Below are 18723 nucleotides of genomic sequence, written 5' to 3'. Positions count from 1 at the left end.
CAGGTTAGAAAGGGCATTACAGAGCTATAGAATAAACATGATGAAAAAGATACATGGAAAATAAAGGATCTTAATGTGCTCAAATGAAAGTAAGAAAATTGCCTGATGATGCCAGCCCTTGCAGAGGGCAAGCCAGAACGGCATCGGGCGAAAAGCCCCTCCTCACAGCACAGCAGCTCCAACAATTGGCTCGAATATTTCACATGAGAGTCCACAGGAAGAGCGAGTTTTCATGTATATTTTTTACATCCAAATTAAATTAACTCATGGAATTTTCCACCCTTAGGAATTAAAGTAGCAGCTCATGAAGTAATTCAGTTATGTCATTCATACCAAAACAGAAAATACTGGAGCAACTTGGCATGGTTTAAAAGCCAAGACTAGGCTTTGGCCGTTTCATATTTTTTCAAAATCTGTGGCTGTTGTGTTATTTTAACTTTTATTGTGGCTGTAAATTTTTTAAATCAAAAGTATCGTAATTGCTTAGAAAACAGAAGTGTAAAATGGGTTCAAAATAAGAAGAGGATTTAGGCAAAGTAGTTTTAGGAATGAAAACCTAAAAACAAAAAAAGCTTTAACATCACATTTCTGAAACACGAGGATTAGACCTAATTGGTTGACATTCACAGTTGTGCATAATTATAGCTTCCTCTACGTCCATAAATCATCTGACAACTATAAAGTTGAGTTTAACCAAAAGATCTGTCCAGTATTCATTAAATGACATCTTTGGGAAAGCATTGTCCTGATACAATAGCCACATTCATTTTCAAGCAGTTAATTGGACATATTGTCAAAAACCACGGTATTGAGTTTCCACATTTTAATTTCGCATTTGCCTTCTCCTCAGCTTCTGCACACGGACGGGTCTCGTTTGGAGCCCAAAGTGTGTGAAAGTTATTGGAGAATGGTAGTCTCTGGGTAATGTTTCTGTAAGCTGCCCAAATTTTTTCCCCTGTAGTCTAGATGGGAAACAGCTGGTTTTTGTTTAAAAAGCTGTTTTGCGAAATGTCTGAGTCTTGAGGTGTAGAACTGAGGTCACCAGAAAAGCAGGTGCTCACGCACAAGTGAGAAAGACTCTGGGGGCCGGCTGGCCCTGCGATCTTCTGCAGGGTACTTCCTATGAGAGGAAAAAGTGTTGAAGTTGGCTCCTTTATTTAGGACACAAACAGGTATAAGTAAGTAATCGCGTTAGCGATGCGATTAGAAATTGAGTGTCTTTGAACATAGCCCGCCCTCGAGTGAGTAATTAACTCAGTCTGAAAGAAACCGAAATGGTCATTTCCCTCACAGGGCTTCAAATACAAAGGTCCAAGTCTTTAGCTTCCTTTAGATATCATAAGTGCTTGAATTTCCTTTTTAAATACACCCGCAGTAAAAGAACTACTATTTCAAATAAGTAGTCCCTTAACCGAGCATGTCCTCCAAGTTTATGGTGCAATCTAAGGGAAAGGGAGAAAAGAAACCTGACTTGGCAAGACCAGCACCAGAGCAGTTTTGCAAAGAGACATGTGGAATCACTAAAGTCCAGTGCACGTCAGATATCCACCAGTCCGAAGATGAAAGGAAACAACCTCCTCCCCTGGGAGCTGGAGGTTATTAGCAGCTGTTTATCCAGTCGGGAATGGAGATTAACATTGTGATTTTTTTTTTTTTTTAAGAACTAGAAGAAAATTTGTTTGGGAAGTTGGCTCTTCATATCAAGTCACTGTGCATTGCCAAAAAAAACTTCCTTTCTCAGAACTCATGTACTAGAGTTGAGCAATGTTATGATTCTCTGAGAAACTCTGGATTACCCAAAAGTCTATCTCCATTAAATACAACAGGAAAGAACAGAAATGGATGGACGTCTGCCATTGACACATTCCCTTGTACTCTGTACAGCATGAACCTAGCGGTTGGGTCTGTTACCTGTTCTCCAGCCTCTCGATGGGGCATGTTTCCCTTGTGCCCCATCCCCACTTGCCCCCAACTTAATCTTTGCCACTCCAAGGCACACACAAATGGATTTTGCACATGCCTACTGCTTGTAAAAATGCCTTTTCATGACATGTTGGGGAAGCTGCTTAGTACTCTGTGGAGCTTTATTCTCAAAAAAAAAAAAAAAGAATTAGATATTGGTATTTTTTCCTTGATTTAATGCTACTCTTAATGTCATTTTCTTTTATTAAATCCTTTCTTTTGCTTTTGATCTTATTTATAGCAGAGCCGCTGGTCATATGGAAACTATTATTGTATAGCTGGGAGATGAAAGACTTCATTGCAGTTAAATAAGAGTGAATCATTTGGGCCAATAATATACATATACAGTGAGGTACCGTTTGTGTCCAGAATGCCCTCTGTTGTTCACTTTGTAGCAAAGCTGTTGAGATTTATAAAGGGCTTTACAAAAATCTGCTTTTTGTCCTAAATATGTAGTCTGACACTATGAAAACACATTAATATGCAATCTTTAGCTGCTTCTTCATATATATGTATATATATATAATCTTAATAATGCCACTTTTCGATGTAAAAATAGAAACTTTCATTTAAAGCTGAGATGTTATTTAATTAATGTTAAATGTCAGTTTTTAAAAAATATATTTAGATAATCTATATCAAAATTCGACCCATCACTCGAAACCTGTCTAAAATACCACTTTCTTCTTAAAGTAGTCCCTAGTTTCTCAATCCAGTATGATTTCACCCATCCTTTAAAACTCTACATGACCTTGTACCACATTATGGCATCCATTTTATTTTGCCTTATATAGTAATTATATTAATCCACTATTAAGATGTAAAAGCCTATAAAGTAGTAGATGTGTCTTTTATTATTTTTCCTCAAATGAATAGTGCCTTGCATATAGTAGACATTCAAAAGGCATTTGTTGAATTAAATGTTTATTATTTGATAGAAACATGCTAAATAAATATTTGACAATATCAAAAAGTTTTAGATTTCAGAAATAGTGTCACAGACACGTGCCATTTATGTCATCATTTACTCTTTAGGAAGCATTTAATTGCATGTTGAAATATTACAATTCTGTACAGCGACATCTACAACCAGTCCTTGCCCTTGGGACATCTGAAGACAAGTCTAGGCTTTGTGAACAGCAACAAAACAGAATCGTGGAAGTGTATGTTCTGCCCTGTTAACTTGTCCTTGAGTGTGTTTTAAGTGTGGTATCCATAATGAACAGTCAAGGGAGAGCCCTATCCAAGCCCAGCAAGATGATGAGAGTTCTGGAGATGCGGACAATCCAGGAGGAGGTAGAGTAAGAGGATGTGTGTGACTGAAAAAGAGAGATGGTCGGTGAGTCGTGCAGAGGAAACCAGCGCTTGGTGATGTAGGAGTGAATGCGGCAAATGAGGGGCCGTGAGTAGGTAACTGAACATTGAGATTAAGGAATTTAAAAATAGGAGGGAACTAGAATGGCCCTAGGGTGTCCAGGTGAAGGATGTAGAAGCATAAGGTGTTGGTCTTAGACTTGATCCATGGAACAAGGAAAATCCGTGCTTGAAACTTGATATGCACGGGACCAAGTGATGGGCGGAGAATGAATATAGCATTTAAAAGGTGAGCGTTTAGAAAGTGATGGGGAAGAAAAGTTTCATTTGTTTAGGCAATCTTCTTTCCACTTCCACTTCCTTTCTAAATATTTTACAATAAGTATGTGTTACTTGGATAATAAGAAAATCATTTTAAAAATGAAGGCCAGTTAGGTAAGGATAAATCCCTAGGGAGGGACCTCCTGGGCCGGCTGCGGAGTGCTTTGTGTGGAAGTCAGCCGAGTGGTTGTGCACTCACACAGGTGTGCTTGCACTGCAGGGACCCGTAATTCCAACTACATGTCAAGTTCAATTGTCGTTTCCTTCACTCCAGACAAAAGAAGCTGCTTACAAGTAATTGCAAATTTTCACCACAGTCTCTGTGCTACACGGGCTTGGTTCACTAGGCATGGATTAACTATAACCCACTTGACTAACCTGCTACCTGGGGCAGGGAAGGCATGGAGTAACCTCCTGCCAAGGTCCCCACTTGGTAGGCTGCATCCAGCTATGGTTTCCACTGTAGGAAAATGATGTACGGAACTGGGGGTGGAAGGTGGAAATACACAGGAGAGAAATGAAACAGTTTTAATAGATGGAACTTATGAGTTAAAAAAAAGATGAACTGAAATCCAGTAAGAGCCATTTGCATCTCTCGAACTAAATCACAGAATCATTCATTTTAACCATTGAGGTGGTCATCGTGGGAGTTTCAGCCGAGCTGGTCACATGACAGATCAGCACTGCCAAGGTCAGGGTCATTTAGATCATGTTTAAATCCTCTTGAAAATTATTTTATCATCTGGAGAATAAGCATTAAATAAATCTCCAGGAATTGCCCAACAAGGAATTACCTTAAATTTCAGGGAAAGTGTCAGAGAAGCTGTTAGATTGCTGGGGGGAAAAATAGGTGTTCTTAAGACAGTTAGGAAGTCTTCTTCCGGTAAACATTTTAAGAATCAAAATCCAAACAAAAGAACTGAGTCCAGATCTGACTTTAGTGAGCAGTCTTTTAAATGTTTAATCACATGAATTAAAAACAAATAGTCTGATAATTTTTTAAACTGAGGAATATGGAAATTTTATTTGTGGTTGAAGAGTGTCCCAGATGTTAAGTCTTTCTCACCCAAAGGAGTTGCTTATGAGAGGAAGGCCTTGTTTTCTGCAGAATCTTGATGCCTCTGGAATTGTTCCTCGGAACATCCGTCTACTGCTGCGATTTCGTGAACTTCCGGGTTCCCATCTGTGAGCTATTAAGAAAAGTTTGCATGACCATTTCCCACCTCTTTAAAAGATGCACTTTTGGACTAAATGGTATTTTGCACATTGATAAAAGTTTGCTTTCCTCTAATAGGACAGAGATCTGGCAAGATAATTGAAAGTGAAATCTAACACTCTACAACTGTCATGTATAATTGATATTTCATGGGGAGATTACAGTTCAGACACCAAAACTGTTTTCTGTGTCAGTGGGTGTCTAATTACAGTAAAAGCCCATCAACGTTTCTTTCGTGTTTATGGCAAAACAAGAAGAGAAAGAGAAGAGAGAAAAGGAAAAGTTACCAGGACTTTTTTCTTTGTCCCACTTTTGTTGTTGTTATTTTTCTTCTTTCTAAAAGACACCTATGTCAAAAGAAAAATTTGGAACCAGATGCCATGAATAAGGAACTTTTGTTGTGATAGACCAAAGTGTTTCTAATAGCTTTTCTGGTTTTGTGTCATTATCGCTTGATCTAGAAATTCATGACAAGTTTCCTAAAGTTCCCATCCTACACTCTTTTAGAAGGATTATGGTAGAAGAGAAGGAACTGAGTCTGAAAGCCTGTTTTGAAGCAGTTATCTCTGGAGATAACATTAACAAGGATTGAATAACTGCCAAATGAAATTTAATACATTTTCCCATCCATGAAATAGGCCTCTTAAATACAACAGAATAATTACTTTCACAATACTCCCTGGAAACAAAGAGAGCAGAAACAGTGAATGTCTTTTTTGTTTGTGGTGTTTGTTGTTAGCTTGAGGATCAGGATAAGGATATTTACCAGGATGCTTTATGCATCCCCACGTAAAAACAGCCTTGCCAACAGCCACCTAATTTAAAGCAGCATATCTTTTAAATCTGTTTATGTTGGAGGAGTCGTGGCAAATATTAAATTTTGTAATTTAGTTAGACATCTTGGCCTTGGCCTGAGTTGGTGAACCATGATGTTTTTTCCCCTACGATAAAGAAAACTAAAGTGATTTTCATATCTATAGCTATACACACACACAGTTTTAAAACAAAAGCTCCAGAAAGTAAACTCCTTTTGTCACTCAACTCTCCTCCCCTCCCGTATATATATGCCCCATCAAGTTGTTCAATGTTATTATAAGTTTTCTGAGTTCAAAATCTGTTTCAGTCACTCATCAAAGCTGTCACTTAACAAAATCTGCTAAGTCACTTAACCATTTTTGGCCTTAGCTTTCTTCTCTGTAAAATGAGAAGTTTGGCCTAAGTGGGTTCCAAGTCTCTGCAAGCCCCAAAGTCTATAAAGTGTGATTGAAAAGTGCTTCTAATATCTCAGTCCTTTCGTTGGAAAGTAAGGTTATTTAAAATTGTATGGTGCTTATGTGATTCAAAAGAAGTAATGCACTTCTAAAGGTATTGAATTATTCCTAATGATAAATTCACACAGGAGAATTTAAATAGCAGTATCAGAATTTGAATGTAATATGACCTAAGATGCAACATAACTTAGATATTTGCACATACGAGCCATGATTTATGGGGACTGTGGAAGGGGCAAGACCAGGCGATCCTGCCTTGTCTTCTTCTTTTGTAGTTCGTTGGACCAGAAATGGGGACACCTGATCCTAGGGTGGCCCATTCTTTGGATGGCCCATGTCTGCTTCAAAGTTACAAGCTAGGCCATCAGATGATCTTAGCATTCTGAACTCAGAAATGCTAAGACACAGAGGGAGTTAGCATCAGGTACAGAACCTACAAGAAAGTACCAAGAGATACCATGAAGGAAGAGTCCAGGCTGTAGTCATGAGGGTGCAGAAGCCAGAGAGAGGCAGAGGGTCGCCAGAGGGAGGAGAGAGGCTGGGATGGCCTATGAAAGACAAGGAATGGCCTTAGGTCCCAAGAGCTCTTTGGGTCCGAAACTTAAATTATAGAAATCTTCATGATAAATCTTTCACTTGAGCAAGCTTGAATGAGTCTCTGATCCTTACTATTAAGACTGCTGCACTAAATTGGTTAGTGACAAAAATCCCACCAAGGATCACTGTGCGCTCCAGGAGGACAGGGGCCACATCTAAGTTATTCACCGCCCTGTCCCCAGCACCCCACAGAGTGACAAGCATGGACTAAATAACTGTTTGTTGAGTTAATAAATGGACTCTCTGATCAATCAGTTAACAATTAGCTAATCATTTTTAGATTTTAATTCTGTCTTTTACTTTTTGCATAAATATACTAAAACCACATTGTATGTGACTATAAGAAGGCTCTATTCTTAAAGGCTGCAAAAAATTTACAATCAATATTGATAAATTTAACTGTTTTCATAGACTGCCTTTTAACTTTAAATTATTGCTTATCTAGATGAAAAGTTTATCAAAATAAGGCTTTAATGAAGTATGGATTTTCTAAAAATAAGCACCATTTAGAATCGATTTGTAGATGGAAGAAATCTACTTTTTTCTTGTTACATTATTATATATTTATTATATGGAAAGTGGACAAATCCTGACCCTTGTATGTACCGATGGCAATATTGGTTCTTCTGTCTATTTCTCAGTTATTCAAGTGGTGGATTTGTGCTGACCTTCCGCTGTCTTTCTTTCTTTGTTTCTTATGTGACTAGAAATAATGTTTCTGAAAGAGAAGTAAATAGGGTTAGGACATGCTGTCTGCGGCCAAGGAAATAAGCAAAGCAAAGCTAATTCTTCAAATTGGAATGCTATTCCACAGCCACAAGCAATGGGATTGATCCTAGAGAATTAAGGTGACTACCATGTGGATCTGGACCTATCGTAGGTCATTGATCTGACCTGGAATACACATAGTTTAAAAGAGAGGCCTTAAAAGATCAAGGATAACTTTGTCCCCGCTTTCCTTTATGGAAAACGATTGATATATTACTTGAGATGATCTATAGAAGAGAGAAAAAGTTAGAATGTCTTGCACACCTAAAGTCCAAACAAAAATATAGATGGATATACATCTATATTCTCAAACACATTTGTACTATCATTTAAGATTTTACTGTTATTGTACAGGAGAAAGATTTAAAATCAAATGGATGTGAACAAAATAAAGAAAAAGCGTGCAAAGATGACCGTCAGTGAAGGTAGCTTGAATTCAAGGAGTTCTTGAACTCCACACTCTTATTTCTGTCGTAAGCAAGTATTTTCAGTTAGAACATATAACAATACCTATAATTATTGTGTATCTGCTTTGTACCAGCTGTTTTGCATACTGCTACTCCTTGCACTAATTCTGGGACTTATTCTCCATGACCTCTCGTGTTATTTTCTCCATTTGGATTTGAGTAACTTACTCGTGGTTACATAGCTAACAAAGACCAGTTACAGTTAGGATCTAGATATTATTGACTCTCATTATTGTATTCTTCTCACTCAGTTGCACTGTCCTTCATAAGAGTGGAGGCAAAGAAAATAAAGACAATTGGTTGTGAGTTCTTTTTTCCCCTTGTAAAAACTAAATATGATCTAGAGGAAAGAAAGAAATTTCAGGATTAATAACTGAATATGATTTAAGTAAAAAGCAAGATTTTAACTTTAAGTTGCATCCTTGCCCACAAGGAAGACTTGAGTGTTTTAATAGAAGATTCTAAAGTAGAAGGAGTGTACATCTCCACCATGCTCAAATCTGTGGTTACCATCAGTGATTCCAACTTAGAATCATCCTTTGTGAAAATTCAAGAAATTAAGTCCATTGAGAACACCAGTAAGTATGAATTGGCACTTAGGTAATTAGTTAGGTTAACACTGATTGACAGCCTTAAAGAGTACCATTTGACCAAGGCCTGTAAAATTCATGTTTACAAGTTGACATCTTAGCCTGAAAGGATAATGATCGATTGAATCAGTCTTCTAAATGCACAAATATAAAAATGGCAAATCCAAACCTGAGCAGAAAATAGCTGTCACTCTTTTGTTCAGAAGGAAAATAAAAACATACACAAAGAGTGAGTGAAAAATGGTTGAAGGAACTGGGTGGGCATGGTCTGCCTGTAAGAGATCAGGCTTCAGTTACAGCTGAAAGACAGGAATGGCATGGCACTGGTGTAAATATATGAAAAGGGCTTGTGTTTATTCCATGGAACTCTAAAAGTGGAAACTGGAGCCAGTGGGTGGAAGCTACTGGGGAGCTGGCTTGTTGCGCGAATGGAATAGGCTGCTTTGGGAGATAATCAGAGCCTCAGTACATTTGAGGCACCCACATAGAGGCTAAGTAACAACCATTCAGAACGTTCTGGGAAGGGACACAGGCACGCAGGTGGCAGACACCACCGGACTGCTCAGATCTCTCAGCTGCAACACTCATTTTTACTTCCTGTTGCTCACAAGTCTTTAAATCCTTTACTGTTCTTGCTATGTTTTTGAATCTGAACAATTAGTGTGATTTATATGATCCTTTCCCCTCCCCCTGAATGATTTTCTTCTGTGTTGTCTTGGAGTTTATAAGGTGATGCTTTACACTAGGCTGCCTTTGGATAGCATATGCTTCATTCGCCTCTGTGAATTTGGTTGTTGTTGGTTCAGTCTTATTGCTGCATTCTTTGAAAATACTCTTTGCAAACATTTGGTAGCAAAAAGTGAAGATTCTGCTTTGTGGTTTTATATTTTGGATTGGAAAAATTCAACTTTTTGATTCATAGCAGTATAAATTCTTAGATAAATATTTTTAGTGTTAGACTCACTGTCCTGCGTAAATGTTCACCTAACAATAGGCTAAGAAAATAAATACTTGGAAATGCAAACGGAAATGTAAGCTACTCATGTTCCTCTTGGTTTGCAAATGCTTAATGGTTTTGCTTTAAGGCTTATGCTATAAAGTCAGCAATTGCTGTCTCTGTGCCACGAGTTCAACATCTCTGGACCCCGGAGTAGGTAGTAGTAGTTAATAAAAAGCTCAGCAGTATTTTTTTCAGACCGAGTCATCATGCTGTACTCTATAATTTTATTCTTGGAAACATAAAGAGCGTTTACAATATGGTGTCTTTCTAGGATCAGAATAGTGAAAAAAAAATGGAAAAATGTCCAAACATCTTCACGTGGCAATGATGGCATTACTGGTGTGTTTAATAAAACCTTTATTGGTACATTTTCCGGTGTGGTGGCATTGGCAGAAATGGTCCCCCTTTGGATTTGGAACTCAGCAGCTGATGAAATACAGTAAACATTAATTTGGAATGGGCTGCCAGTTTTGGAAAGCCAGGTGACATTTTATTATATTTGTACCGAGCAGGGGCTATGTCCCATACTGCTGTAGCTTCCGTTGTCAGAGGCTTAGCTGGCATTATGGAAAAAAAAATGGCAGGCCTGAGAATCTTATCCCCTGAAATGAAAGTCGAATGCCAAATTGAAATTCCTGTAGGATTTCCGATAGCAATGGGGGAATTGAGAAGCCCACAATTAAGCATATGGGCATTAAGATAATTGTCAGATCTGTTGGCGGACATGATAGAAGACAGATGGGTACGAATCAGTGCGCTCCACTGCAGCACCCTGGGAGACAATTTGACGTTTTACCTGCCTGAGCTACTCTGCCATATTTGTCACTGAATGTACAGCACGGCATCTTACTGAGTGTTAAGTGTTTTTGCAGGGTACTATAGGTGCATGTGCGGTCCTCCAGCGCCCTCTAGTGAAATGTATTTGGGAGTATTGTTTTTCAAAGGCCAGTCTTCCTTCATCCGGTCCTTGCTGCCCCTGCAAACAGCTGTCGCACCTCTGGTTCCTGCTAAACTCTGTGCTTCCTCTCACCCTTTCAGGTTGGGGCCCATCGTGAAGATGGCGTGGCCCTGAGAGGCAGCCATTCTCTTGTGCCAAACCAGGTTCCGGTTCCACAGCTTCCTGTCCAGTCTGCAACTTCCCCTGATTTGAACCCACCCCAGGACCCTTACAGAGGTAGGTCCGCCTCAGAGGGCACTTCTGACCTCACTTAAACAACAGTAGATCCGGTGTTGATCCCATGCTTCCTTGGCATTCATCCCTCAGGAAGCACTGGCAGAAAACCAAGAATCAAATTTGGTACCAAAATGGTAAGTAAATGGGAAAGTATTTAGAACGTAGACGGCTAATTGTGTTTCTTCAATAACTGTTTTCCTCAAACATCCTCTGAAATCCTGGTACTATTTCAGCAGGGAATGAGACAATAGACTGATGAGAGGAAATTTTATTTTAGCTATTTCCACATTTTATTCATTCAGGTCCTCTAATGTGGTTAGTTGTAGCCTGAAAATGATATTTCCAAATGAATAGGAAGGAAGGAAATTTTTTTTGTTGTTTAAGATCGAAGGAAATGTAGGTACATTTAAAAAATGGAATTTGGTTGGCTGGTTTTCGCCGTTACGTCATGCAGCCCCGTAATGGTTGCCTCATACCACTGATTCCAGTCGGCTTTTCATGACCCCAGGAAGTGGTACTGCAGAGGCAAGACCTGGGGCCCCTGCTCCCTGTGTGACTGGCTGACCAGGTGACTAGGAGACACTAAAATAACATCCTCTCATTCCCCTCAGGTTTAGAATAAAAATCATAACACTACCACGAGAATGTGTAGACGCATTTTTTCAGCTGTTAAACATTGTACAGATCTGAGTGTTAATTATATATATGGGTATGCCTGCCCGTTTTTATCTGAATAGTAACAATTTGGCGGCCCTTTCTTTGAAAGAGCCTTTGCTTTTTCTTTCTCTATCCTAGATCAGTGCTTCTTAAATTTTATGTGCATACACATAACCTGAGGATCTTGTTAAGGATTCTGATTCATTGGGTCTGGCATTCTGCATTTCTGATGGGCTCCCAGGTGATAAGGATGCTCCTGGCCCATGGACCAAATTTTGAGTGACAAGGTTGTAGACTGCACAGATTACAAATAGAGGGAAATACTCAAGAGACATGCTCCTACCTTAGAAATAAATGATTGTTTTAGGGTCAAGTTTTCAAATGTATTATGATCTTGAAAGTTGAGCAATGATGAGGCTAGAAATTTCTTCAGTGAGCAGCTAACTGCTTTCCATATATACCATTCTTAAATGCTGATTACTTCTTGAGGATAAGAGAAGCCTAATTTCAGAATATCGTTAGGGTATCTATTGAAGTCTTGACTGCACATATTTAGTGTACTCCCTGGGAATTATATTTTAAGGACATTTTTCTATTAAATCATTGCATATGGAAGAAACTCAATATAATAGCTGATATTTACTTGGGTTCTTAATCAGAACATTGAGGTGTGTGATTTTCATGATTATGATTTTCATTGCAATTAAGTTGATGTTTTGTAGACAGTGAAATTACCATCTACTCCAAAAGATTGCAAAATAGAATTTAACCTCAGAGCCAATGCAGGGGAAACTTGTTTCTGCAGGTGCATTTTTGAAACTTCACCAGATAGCGCAAAAAAAGTGACAGAAGGATCACAGTTCAACAGTATGAATTATATAGCTGGCAGTTCTGTGATCTAGGGTGCGCGCGTTCGTGCATCGAGTCTTTGGTGGAAGTGTCACCTGGTCGTCTTTTCTGTAGGCATGCCACCAGGATTACAGGGCCAGAGTGTCTCCTCCGGCAGCTCTGAGATCAAGTCCGATGACGAGGGCGATGAGAACCTTCAAGACACGAAATCTTCCGAGGACAAGAAATTAGATGACGACAAGAAGGATATCAAATCAATTACTAGGTCAAGATCTAGGTAACAGTATATAATACTGTCGCTTCATTTAATTCCTTTATTGGACTTTGATGAAGTGAACAGAACAGGAAGAAACGATTCAGTTTTTTCCTGGCAGGTAAATCCACAGCTAAAAAGAAATTAAAGGCCTACCCTGGAAGTACTCAAGTATCCTTTCAGATACGTGTACTCTGGGGCAGCCTAAAGTATCTTTGCATTTATGAATTTGGACCCAGTGCTAATTACACACGATAAAAACAAGTTGTAACCGATTTAAATGCAAACAGTCGATTTTTAAAACTGTGCTATTCTACAAATTTGGTCAGAAATGTTCTTTCTAAAATATTTCTAGAAAGAGATCTTAGCGGTATTGAAAACTCAATTGATGTATATGCAGCTGTAACTTTTTTCTTACCTTGAAAGTGAGAAAATACTGATTTCCCAGCTTTCTCCTAAACATATTGAGTGAGATATATATATATATATATAAAAGCAATACCTAAATTACTAATTTTTTTCTCCTGGATACTCCCTTCTACAGAAAATACAACTGCAGGAAAATAGCTTCTGGTTGGTTTTCTTAAATATCCACTATTTTAACATTAGAAACTATCTCCTTGAACTTTAACTTTACTCTGGTAATCAGAGGTTTTCAAATACCAATAACATGGCACCCATGTTCTTTGCCTCGATTCCCTTGGGTTGTTTTTATATGCAAATTAAATAAGTTGTGCTAAGACTACACCTCCCTTTTAAAGGCTGTCATTCTCAAGGTTCTATCTAGTGGCCTTTAGGAATTAAGAACATGCTGCCTTTTCATATTACCTTTGTCAATATTGAGATAAATTTTATTACATGTCCTTCTACAAGTTCCAAAAGTGCTAACACCTTCTAGCTTACACCTTTCCACCATCATTGAAGAATTTCCTCCCTCTTGGCCATATTGGTAAGAAATCTCAAGAAATGGCTTTCACATCTTTACCGGCTTCTCTGTTAGTTCATCAGCTCTTGGTAATTTAACTAGTGGCCATAACTTATGCATATTAATGGATTCTTTGACATTTCAGTACATTTTGACTTACTGTTAAGTACCTTTTTATTTTAAAAGGTTACCCTTGTGACATTTAGTTATGCCTCCAAAACTGTGTGGTAGGGCACTGCTTTTCAAACCTAGGCAATTTTATTTGCGTAACCAATTTATTTACAAGTGAATAGCCAATTCTAATTAGTCATTAGCCTGAATACCTTTGGAAAACAAGTTCCCACTTTGTGAAAGTTGTGGCACATGTTTGATGTTTAAAAATTTTACCCAAATTTTTAACTTCAGGATGGGCCCAGCGGAGACTCGATTCTGTTCTCTTGTCACTTGTTACATCCTGTTCGTGTGGTGGAATGTGGACGTGAATTCATAGTAACCTTGATTTCCTTAGTATCAGTAGAGGTCATGGGTGAGGGAGAGTAGGGATCAGCGGAGGAAGTAAAGAGGATCAGATGGCAGAGAAAAAGTGCCTTTTCCGACTGGTTCAGTTCAGTTGCATATTTACCAGCAAACATCCACAGCAGACAGTCCCATCTAGAAGGGAGTTTAACTTATGTGGAGATGAGCCAAGTCTTACAGCATCCTTCCTTTAGCATCTTCCTCCTCCCCTCTGTTGTCAGTGCTCTGTGCTTACACATGTCTTCTTATGTGCAACATTTCCTTGCAACCCAAGAATACCACTCCCATTTTTGATTCATTGGGCCTTCACAATCGCGTTTTGTCCTTATTGAAATTTGAAAATTACCTGGAAATTCTCTAATGGAAGATGGAAGATTTGGAGCCATGCCTTTTAAGCCAACATTCATTAGTGTACAACATTCATTCATTTAGTATACACTGAATTGTCTAGCTAACTTCTCCCATGTCCTCCAGCTCTGAAATGTTGTGATTAACATCTTTATTCTGTGAACATTTCAGATTCCTGGAATTTTAAAGTAGAGATTAACATTTAAATCTCTAGGTTAACATCCTTATAGGTGGTCACCTCCATATTGTTTCTTGTAATGGGGAGTCTTTTACTTTTCAGTGAAGATCACTTCATTTCTGCTCTCTCTCATACCCAAAAAGGTTCTTACTCATGTTAATTCAAACTATACCGCTTGGAGTTCTTTGTTCTGTTCTGCCTCCCTGAGACAAGACATCTCCCACACCTCTCTTTTTTACATGATTCCCATGAAATATTTGAAGACTAGATGCCATGAAACCTTCCTTATATGATATGCTTTCCAGACGGCTCATCAACCTATTTCCTTCCATTCAAAAGTTTCTGATTTGTCGTCATGACACCTAGAAACAGAAGGAATCTTCCCTTTTCTAGACTCGACTGGGCACAACCGTGCCTTTGATATGAATCGTATAGTTTTTCTGTTCGCCCAACCAGAGATTAGCTTTTTGGCTTCATTTTTGACCCACAATGAGATTATGGTCATTTATAACCAGTAGGTGTTTGGGTTTGCTTTGGTTTGCTTTGCTTTGTTTTGCATAGATCGTATCAACTCAGATTTCCCCAGCTTGTCTTTGGCATCATAAACATCCATAATGTTAAAGGCTACAGAGATCATGTCTCTCTAGCCTTTTTATTTAATAATACGTGGAGAAAAAGAGACTCAGATACATTAAGTGGACTGACCAAGCCTTCCAGTTAGTTACTGTTGAAACCTGGACAAAGGCCCGCTGTCTCCACTCCCATTACTCTGGTATCTTGAATGTAGGACCTTCTTCTTAATCGTGTCTAGCTGCATTGTGTTGATTTTGACCTATCAAAATCTTTTTTTCAGTCACTTGTTTTCCTTGGGTTTCAGATTTTATGAAAGTTTATGTATGAAAGTTTAGAAAAGCAGCTTCATCTAAAACTTTTTCTGAATTGTGGTCATGCAGTGTAGCTTAAGCCCAAGTTGACTGTGGCCTGCTTTGTAGAGTGTAGCCTCATTATAAAAGCTTTGTTTCCCTTTTTGCCCCCCTACATCGTTATAGAGCACTCTGAGCCCTAACTTTAACCTCTCCTACTTGAATTGGGTTTCATATCTGGGAGAAATCTTGTGTATGGTTGGTCACAGCCATCTACAGCAATCCCAAACTCAAGTAGATGTAAAATCCTGCCAAGGACAACAGCTTGAGATGGAAGAGTTCCCCCAAAACTCTGGAAGAAAACAGAAGTAACTTAGATACCTTCTTTTTCCCCACACCATTAGAAAATGTCGTATCCTCTTTGTCCCACAGCAATAATGATGACGAGGACCTGACACCGGAGCAGAAGGCAGAGCGTGAGAAGGAGCGAAGGATGGCCAACAACGCCCGCGAGCGCCTGCGGGTCCGCGACATCAACGAGGCTTTCAAGGAGCTCGGCCGCATGGTGCAGCTCCACCTCAAGAGTGACAAACCCCAGACCAAGCTTCTGATCCTCCACCAGGCTGTGGCTGTCATCCTCAGCCTGGAGCAGCAAGTGCGAGGTCAGTGCAAGCCAGCTGGCCCCCTTGCAGAGGTCACGGGTAGCATGCAGCTGGAGGGAGGCGTGATGGACTTGCCTGCCTTGAGCAGGAGGAGATAGTAGACTCATTCAGAATAATTGTTTCAATTGCAGATTGTATCAAAATCTATAAGCAGCTTCCCTTTCTCCTGTAATTAAATTACAGGACTGTCTCGTAACTTAGATTTCATTTTGATGTTTCCATATGTACTATCAGTAATTGGAGCTTGGTCTATCTGCTTTACCAACTTTCTTATACTGTAAAGTGGCAGTGCAAATCACACAGTTCAGCCTTTCCTAGTAATTGACCAAATGAACTGCTGCCGTGCACATTTAGTAACTGTTCCTTATATTCTGTAATGTAAAAACTGACAAAAAGGGTCAGCAGACGTGCAGAAGCGTGCATTACTGCCCTCTGCCAGAAGCCTTGGCATTCACTAACTGCTCTGTGCTTTAATCTTCCACAGAAAGGAATCTGAATCCGAAAGCTGCGTGTCTGAAAAGAAGGGAGGAAGAAAAGGTGTCCTCAGAGCCGCCCCCGCTCTCCTTGGCGGGCCCTCACCCTGGCATGGGAGATGCGTCAAATCACATGGGACAGATGTAAAAGGGCAAGTTTGTTTCCAACCATTTCTGAAATCTTTCCTTTGTGACTCTCACCCAGGCATCAGCCATAAACGTCAAATTTTGCCCAAATTAGCAGATAGATTTTTTTTTCCTCCTTGGAAAAAAAGAGTTTAAAAACAAAACATTTACCTCTTCTGTTATAAATGTATTAATTAATTTTCCTCTCTTTTTCCCTTCTCAGGTCCAAGTTGCCACATTGCTTCATTAATACAAGAGACCACTTCCTTAACAGCTGTATTATCTTAAACCCACATAAACACTTCTCCTTAACCCCTTTTTTTGTAATATAAGACAAGTCTGAGTAGTTATGAATCGCAGACGCAAGAGGTTTCAGCATTCCCAATTATCAAAAAACCGAAAAACAAACAAAAAAAAAAAGAAAGAAAAAAGTGCAACTTGAGGGATGACTCTCTTAACATATCATTCAGAATGTGCAAAGCGGTATGTGGGAGGCTGAGACCCAGCCCGGAGACTGAATGGCAATCTTTCCACACTGTGGAACAATGCATTTGTGCCTAAACTTCTTTTGGAAAAAAAAAAATATAATTAATTTGTAAGTCTGAAAAAAATATTTAATTTAAAAAAAATTGTAAACTTGCAATAATGAAAAAGTGTACTTCTGAAGACAACTACATGAACGTTTTTGTTGGTATTCAAGTCAGCTAGTGTTTATAATTACTGGATATTGAAAAAGGGAAGCTCAGCTGCCCTCGTAACAAAACCAGCACACGTCCTGATGACAACGAAGTGATGACATTAGCCATTCCTTAGGGTAGGAGGAACAGATGGATCTTATAGACCTATGACAAATATATATATAAATATATATATAAATATATATTAAAAATTTAGTGACTATGGTAAGCTTTTGTTCATTTGTTTCAGACTTTTTTCTCCTGTAAAAAAATAGTACTGATTAACTTTTTTAAAAGAAAGATTTTACTGTAAATACGGATTTTTTGTTGCTTTTTTTTTTTTGGTCTTCTTTCTGTCCCTTTCCCCAGTTTGTTATTGTAACCTGTAGTGCCAACTCTGCTTCCGGAGGGGTAGTGCAGGATGAAATGCTGACCCTGATGTTGCTTTTCATTCATAAATAAGTAGAAAGTTGTTTCTCCAGTCTTTTGGGAACACAGGACTTAAAAGTCACATCATGTGTAGATATTACAAGCAGCATTACCAAGACATGGCAAAAAGTTTGTCTGGAGTGTAATGTTGCGTTTGTGACCCTTTTCTGGGATTTTCAGAGGTACAAGGTTAGAATGCTACAATGTTACCACTGTGCCTTCCAATGTTTATATCATCGGAAACATAACATAATCAAAGTGGCTGTGATTTAACAAAATGATTAAAGTGTTACCTACATGTGTAGCCGAAGTAGTGTGCAGTGAGGCGTTTCTGAATACATGGTCAGATTTTTGGAAAAAAACAAAAACAAAAAAAACAAGTCAAGTTCAAAAACCATCAAATGAGAAAATTGCAAGTAGTGTGACAGAGCTGATTGATTTTGTTGCTTTCTTGATTTTTTTTTTCAAAATGGGTTTACTAAGATGTAGATGACTTAACTGCCTCCTCCTTCGTCTGAAAAATGCCAATATTCAATCATCATGCAGCATTATAACAAGCCTTATAAGTCCTAAAGCATTAAGTTGCACTTTCTTGAGGAGGGGTAGTGCAGTATTTCTCTGGCCAGTATGAATGAAGTTTATACTTAACATATTTGATAGAAGCATAGATCAAGCTATGGCACAGCAACTCATCAGATAGCTAGCTTTGACGTCTGGGCACAATTGAACCAACTTCCATCGTGAATCTTTATAATGATTGACTTTGGTGTATAGTGCAGTAAACAAATAGTGCTCCTAGTTAAGTATTTGTCAGCATCCTTTTGTCTCTAACTCGTTTCTATTTTTACAGCCACACAATCTTGGCATGTATTAAGAAAAAAAATCCCTGTTCAAGTAGTTTTTCCACCTATCAGCACTGAGTAAATGCCATAAATCCATCGAAATGGTCTAAACGTTCCATCTGTTCTCCTGTTTTGCCAGTTATATAGTAATGAAATACATTTGTAAATTTTATGCAACAAATGGCAAACGTATCATTATTTTGAAATTGTGTATGTAAAAGTTATATTTTTACATGTAGACTCTT

General features: G+C 38.6%; 1 protein-coding gene across 50 annotated transcripts in view; it reads left to right on the top strand.

Annotated features, from left to right (window-relative positions):
- TCF4 (transcription factor 4) overlaps positions 1-17118 on the top strand; it is a 343125-nt gene extending 326007 nt beyond the window's left edge. For 27 of the 50 annotated variants that reach the window (XM_070627668.1, XM_070627641.1, XM_070627645.1 and 24 more), the window contains 5 exons: positions 10545-10680; positions 12301-12463; positions 15702-15931; positions 16416-16556; positions 16754-17118. In XM_070627668.1, coding sequence (XP_070483769.1) covers positions 10545-10680; positions 12301-12463; positions 15702-15931; positions 16416-16552 — 666 coding nt within the window. In that variant the 3' untranslated portion in view covers positions 16553-16556; positions 16754-17118. The remainder of the gene's footprint in view (positions 1-10544; positions 10681-12300; positions 12464-15701; positions 15932-16415; positions 16557-16753) is intronic. The other 23 variants (XM_070627655.1, XM_070627658.1, XM_070627651.1 and 20 more) reach the window with 1 other exon arrangement.
- The last annotated feature ends 1605 nt before the right edge of the window (positions 17119-18723 follow it).

The sequence above is a fragment of the Equus przewalskii genome, chromosome 7, assembly GCF_037783145.1.
Source record: "Equus przewalskii isolate Varuska chromosome 7, EquPr2, whole genome shotgun sequence".
NCBI classification, from domain to species: Eukaryota; Metazoa; Chordata; class Mammalia; order Perissodactyla; family Equidae; genus Equus; species Equus przewalskii.
The sequence above is the reverse complement of the archived record's forward strand: the minus strand, read 5'-3'. Positions and strand labels throughout refer to the sequence as shown.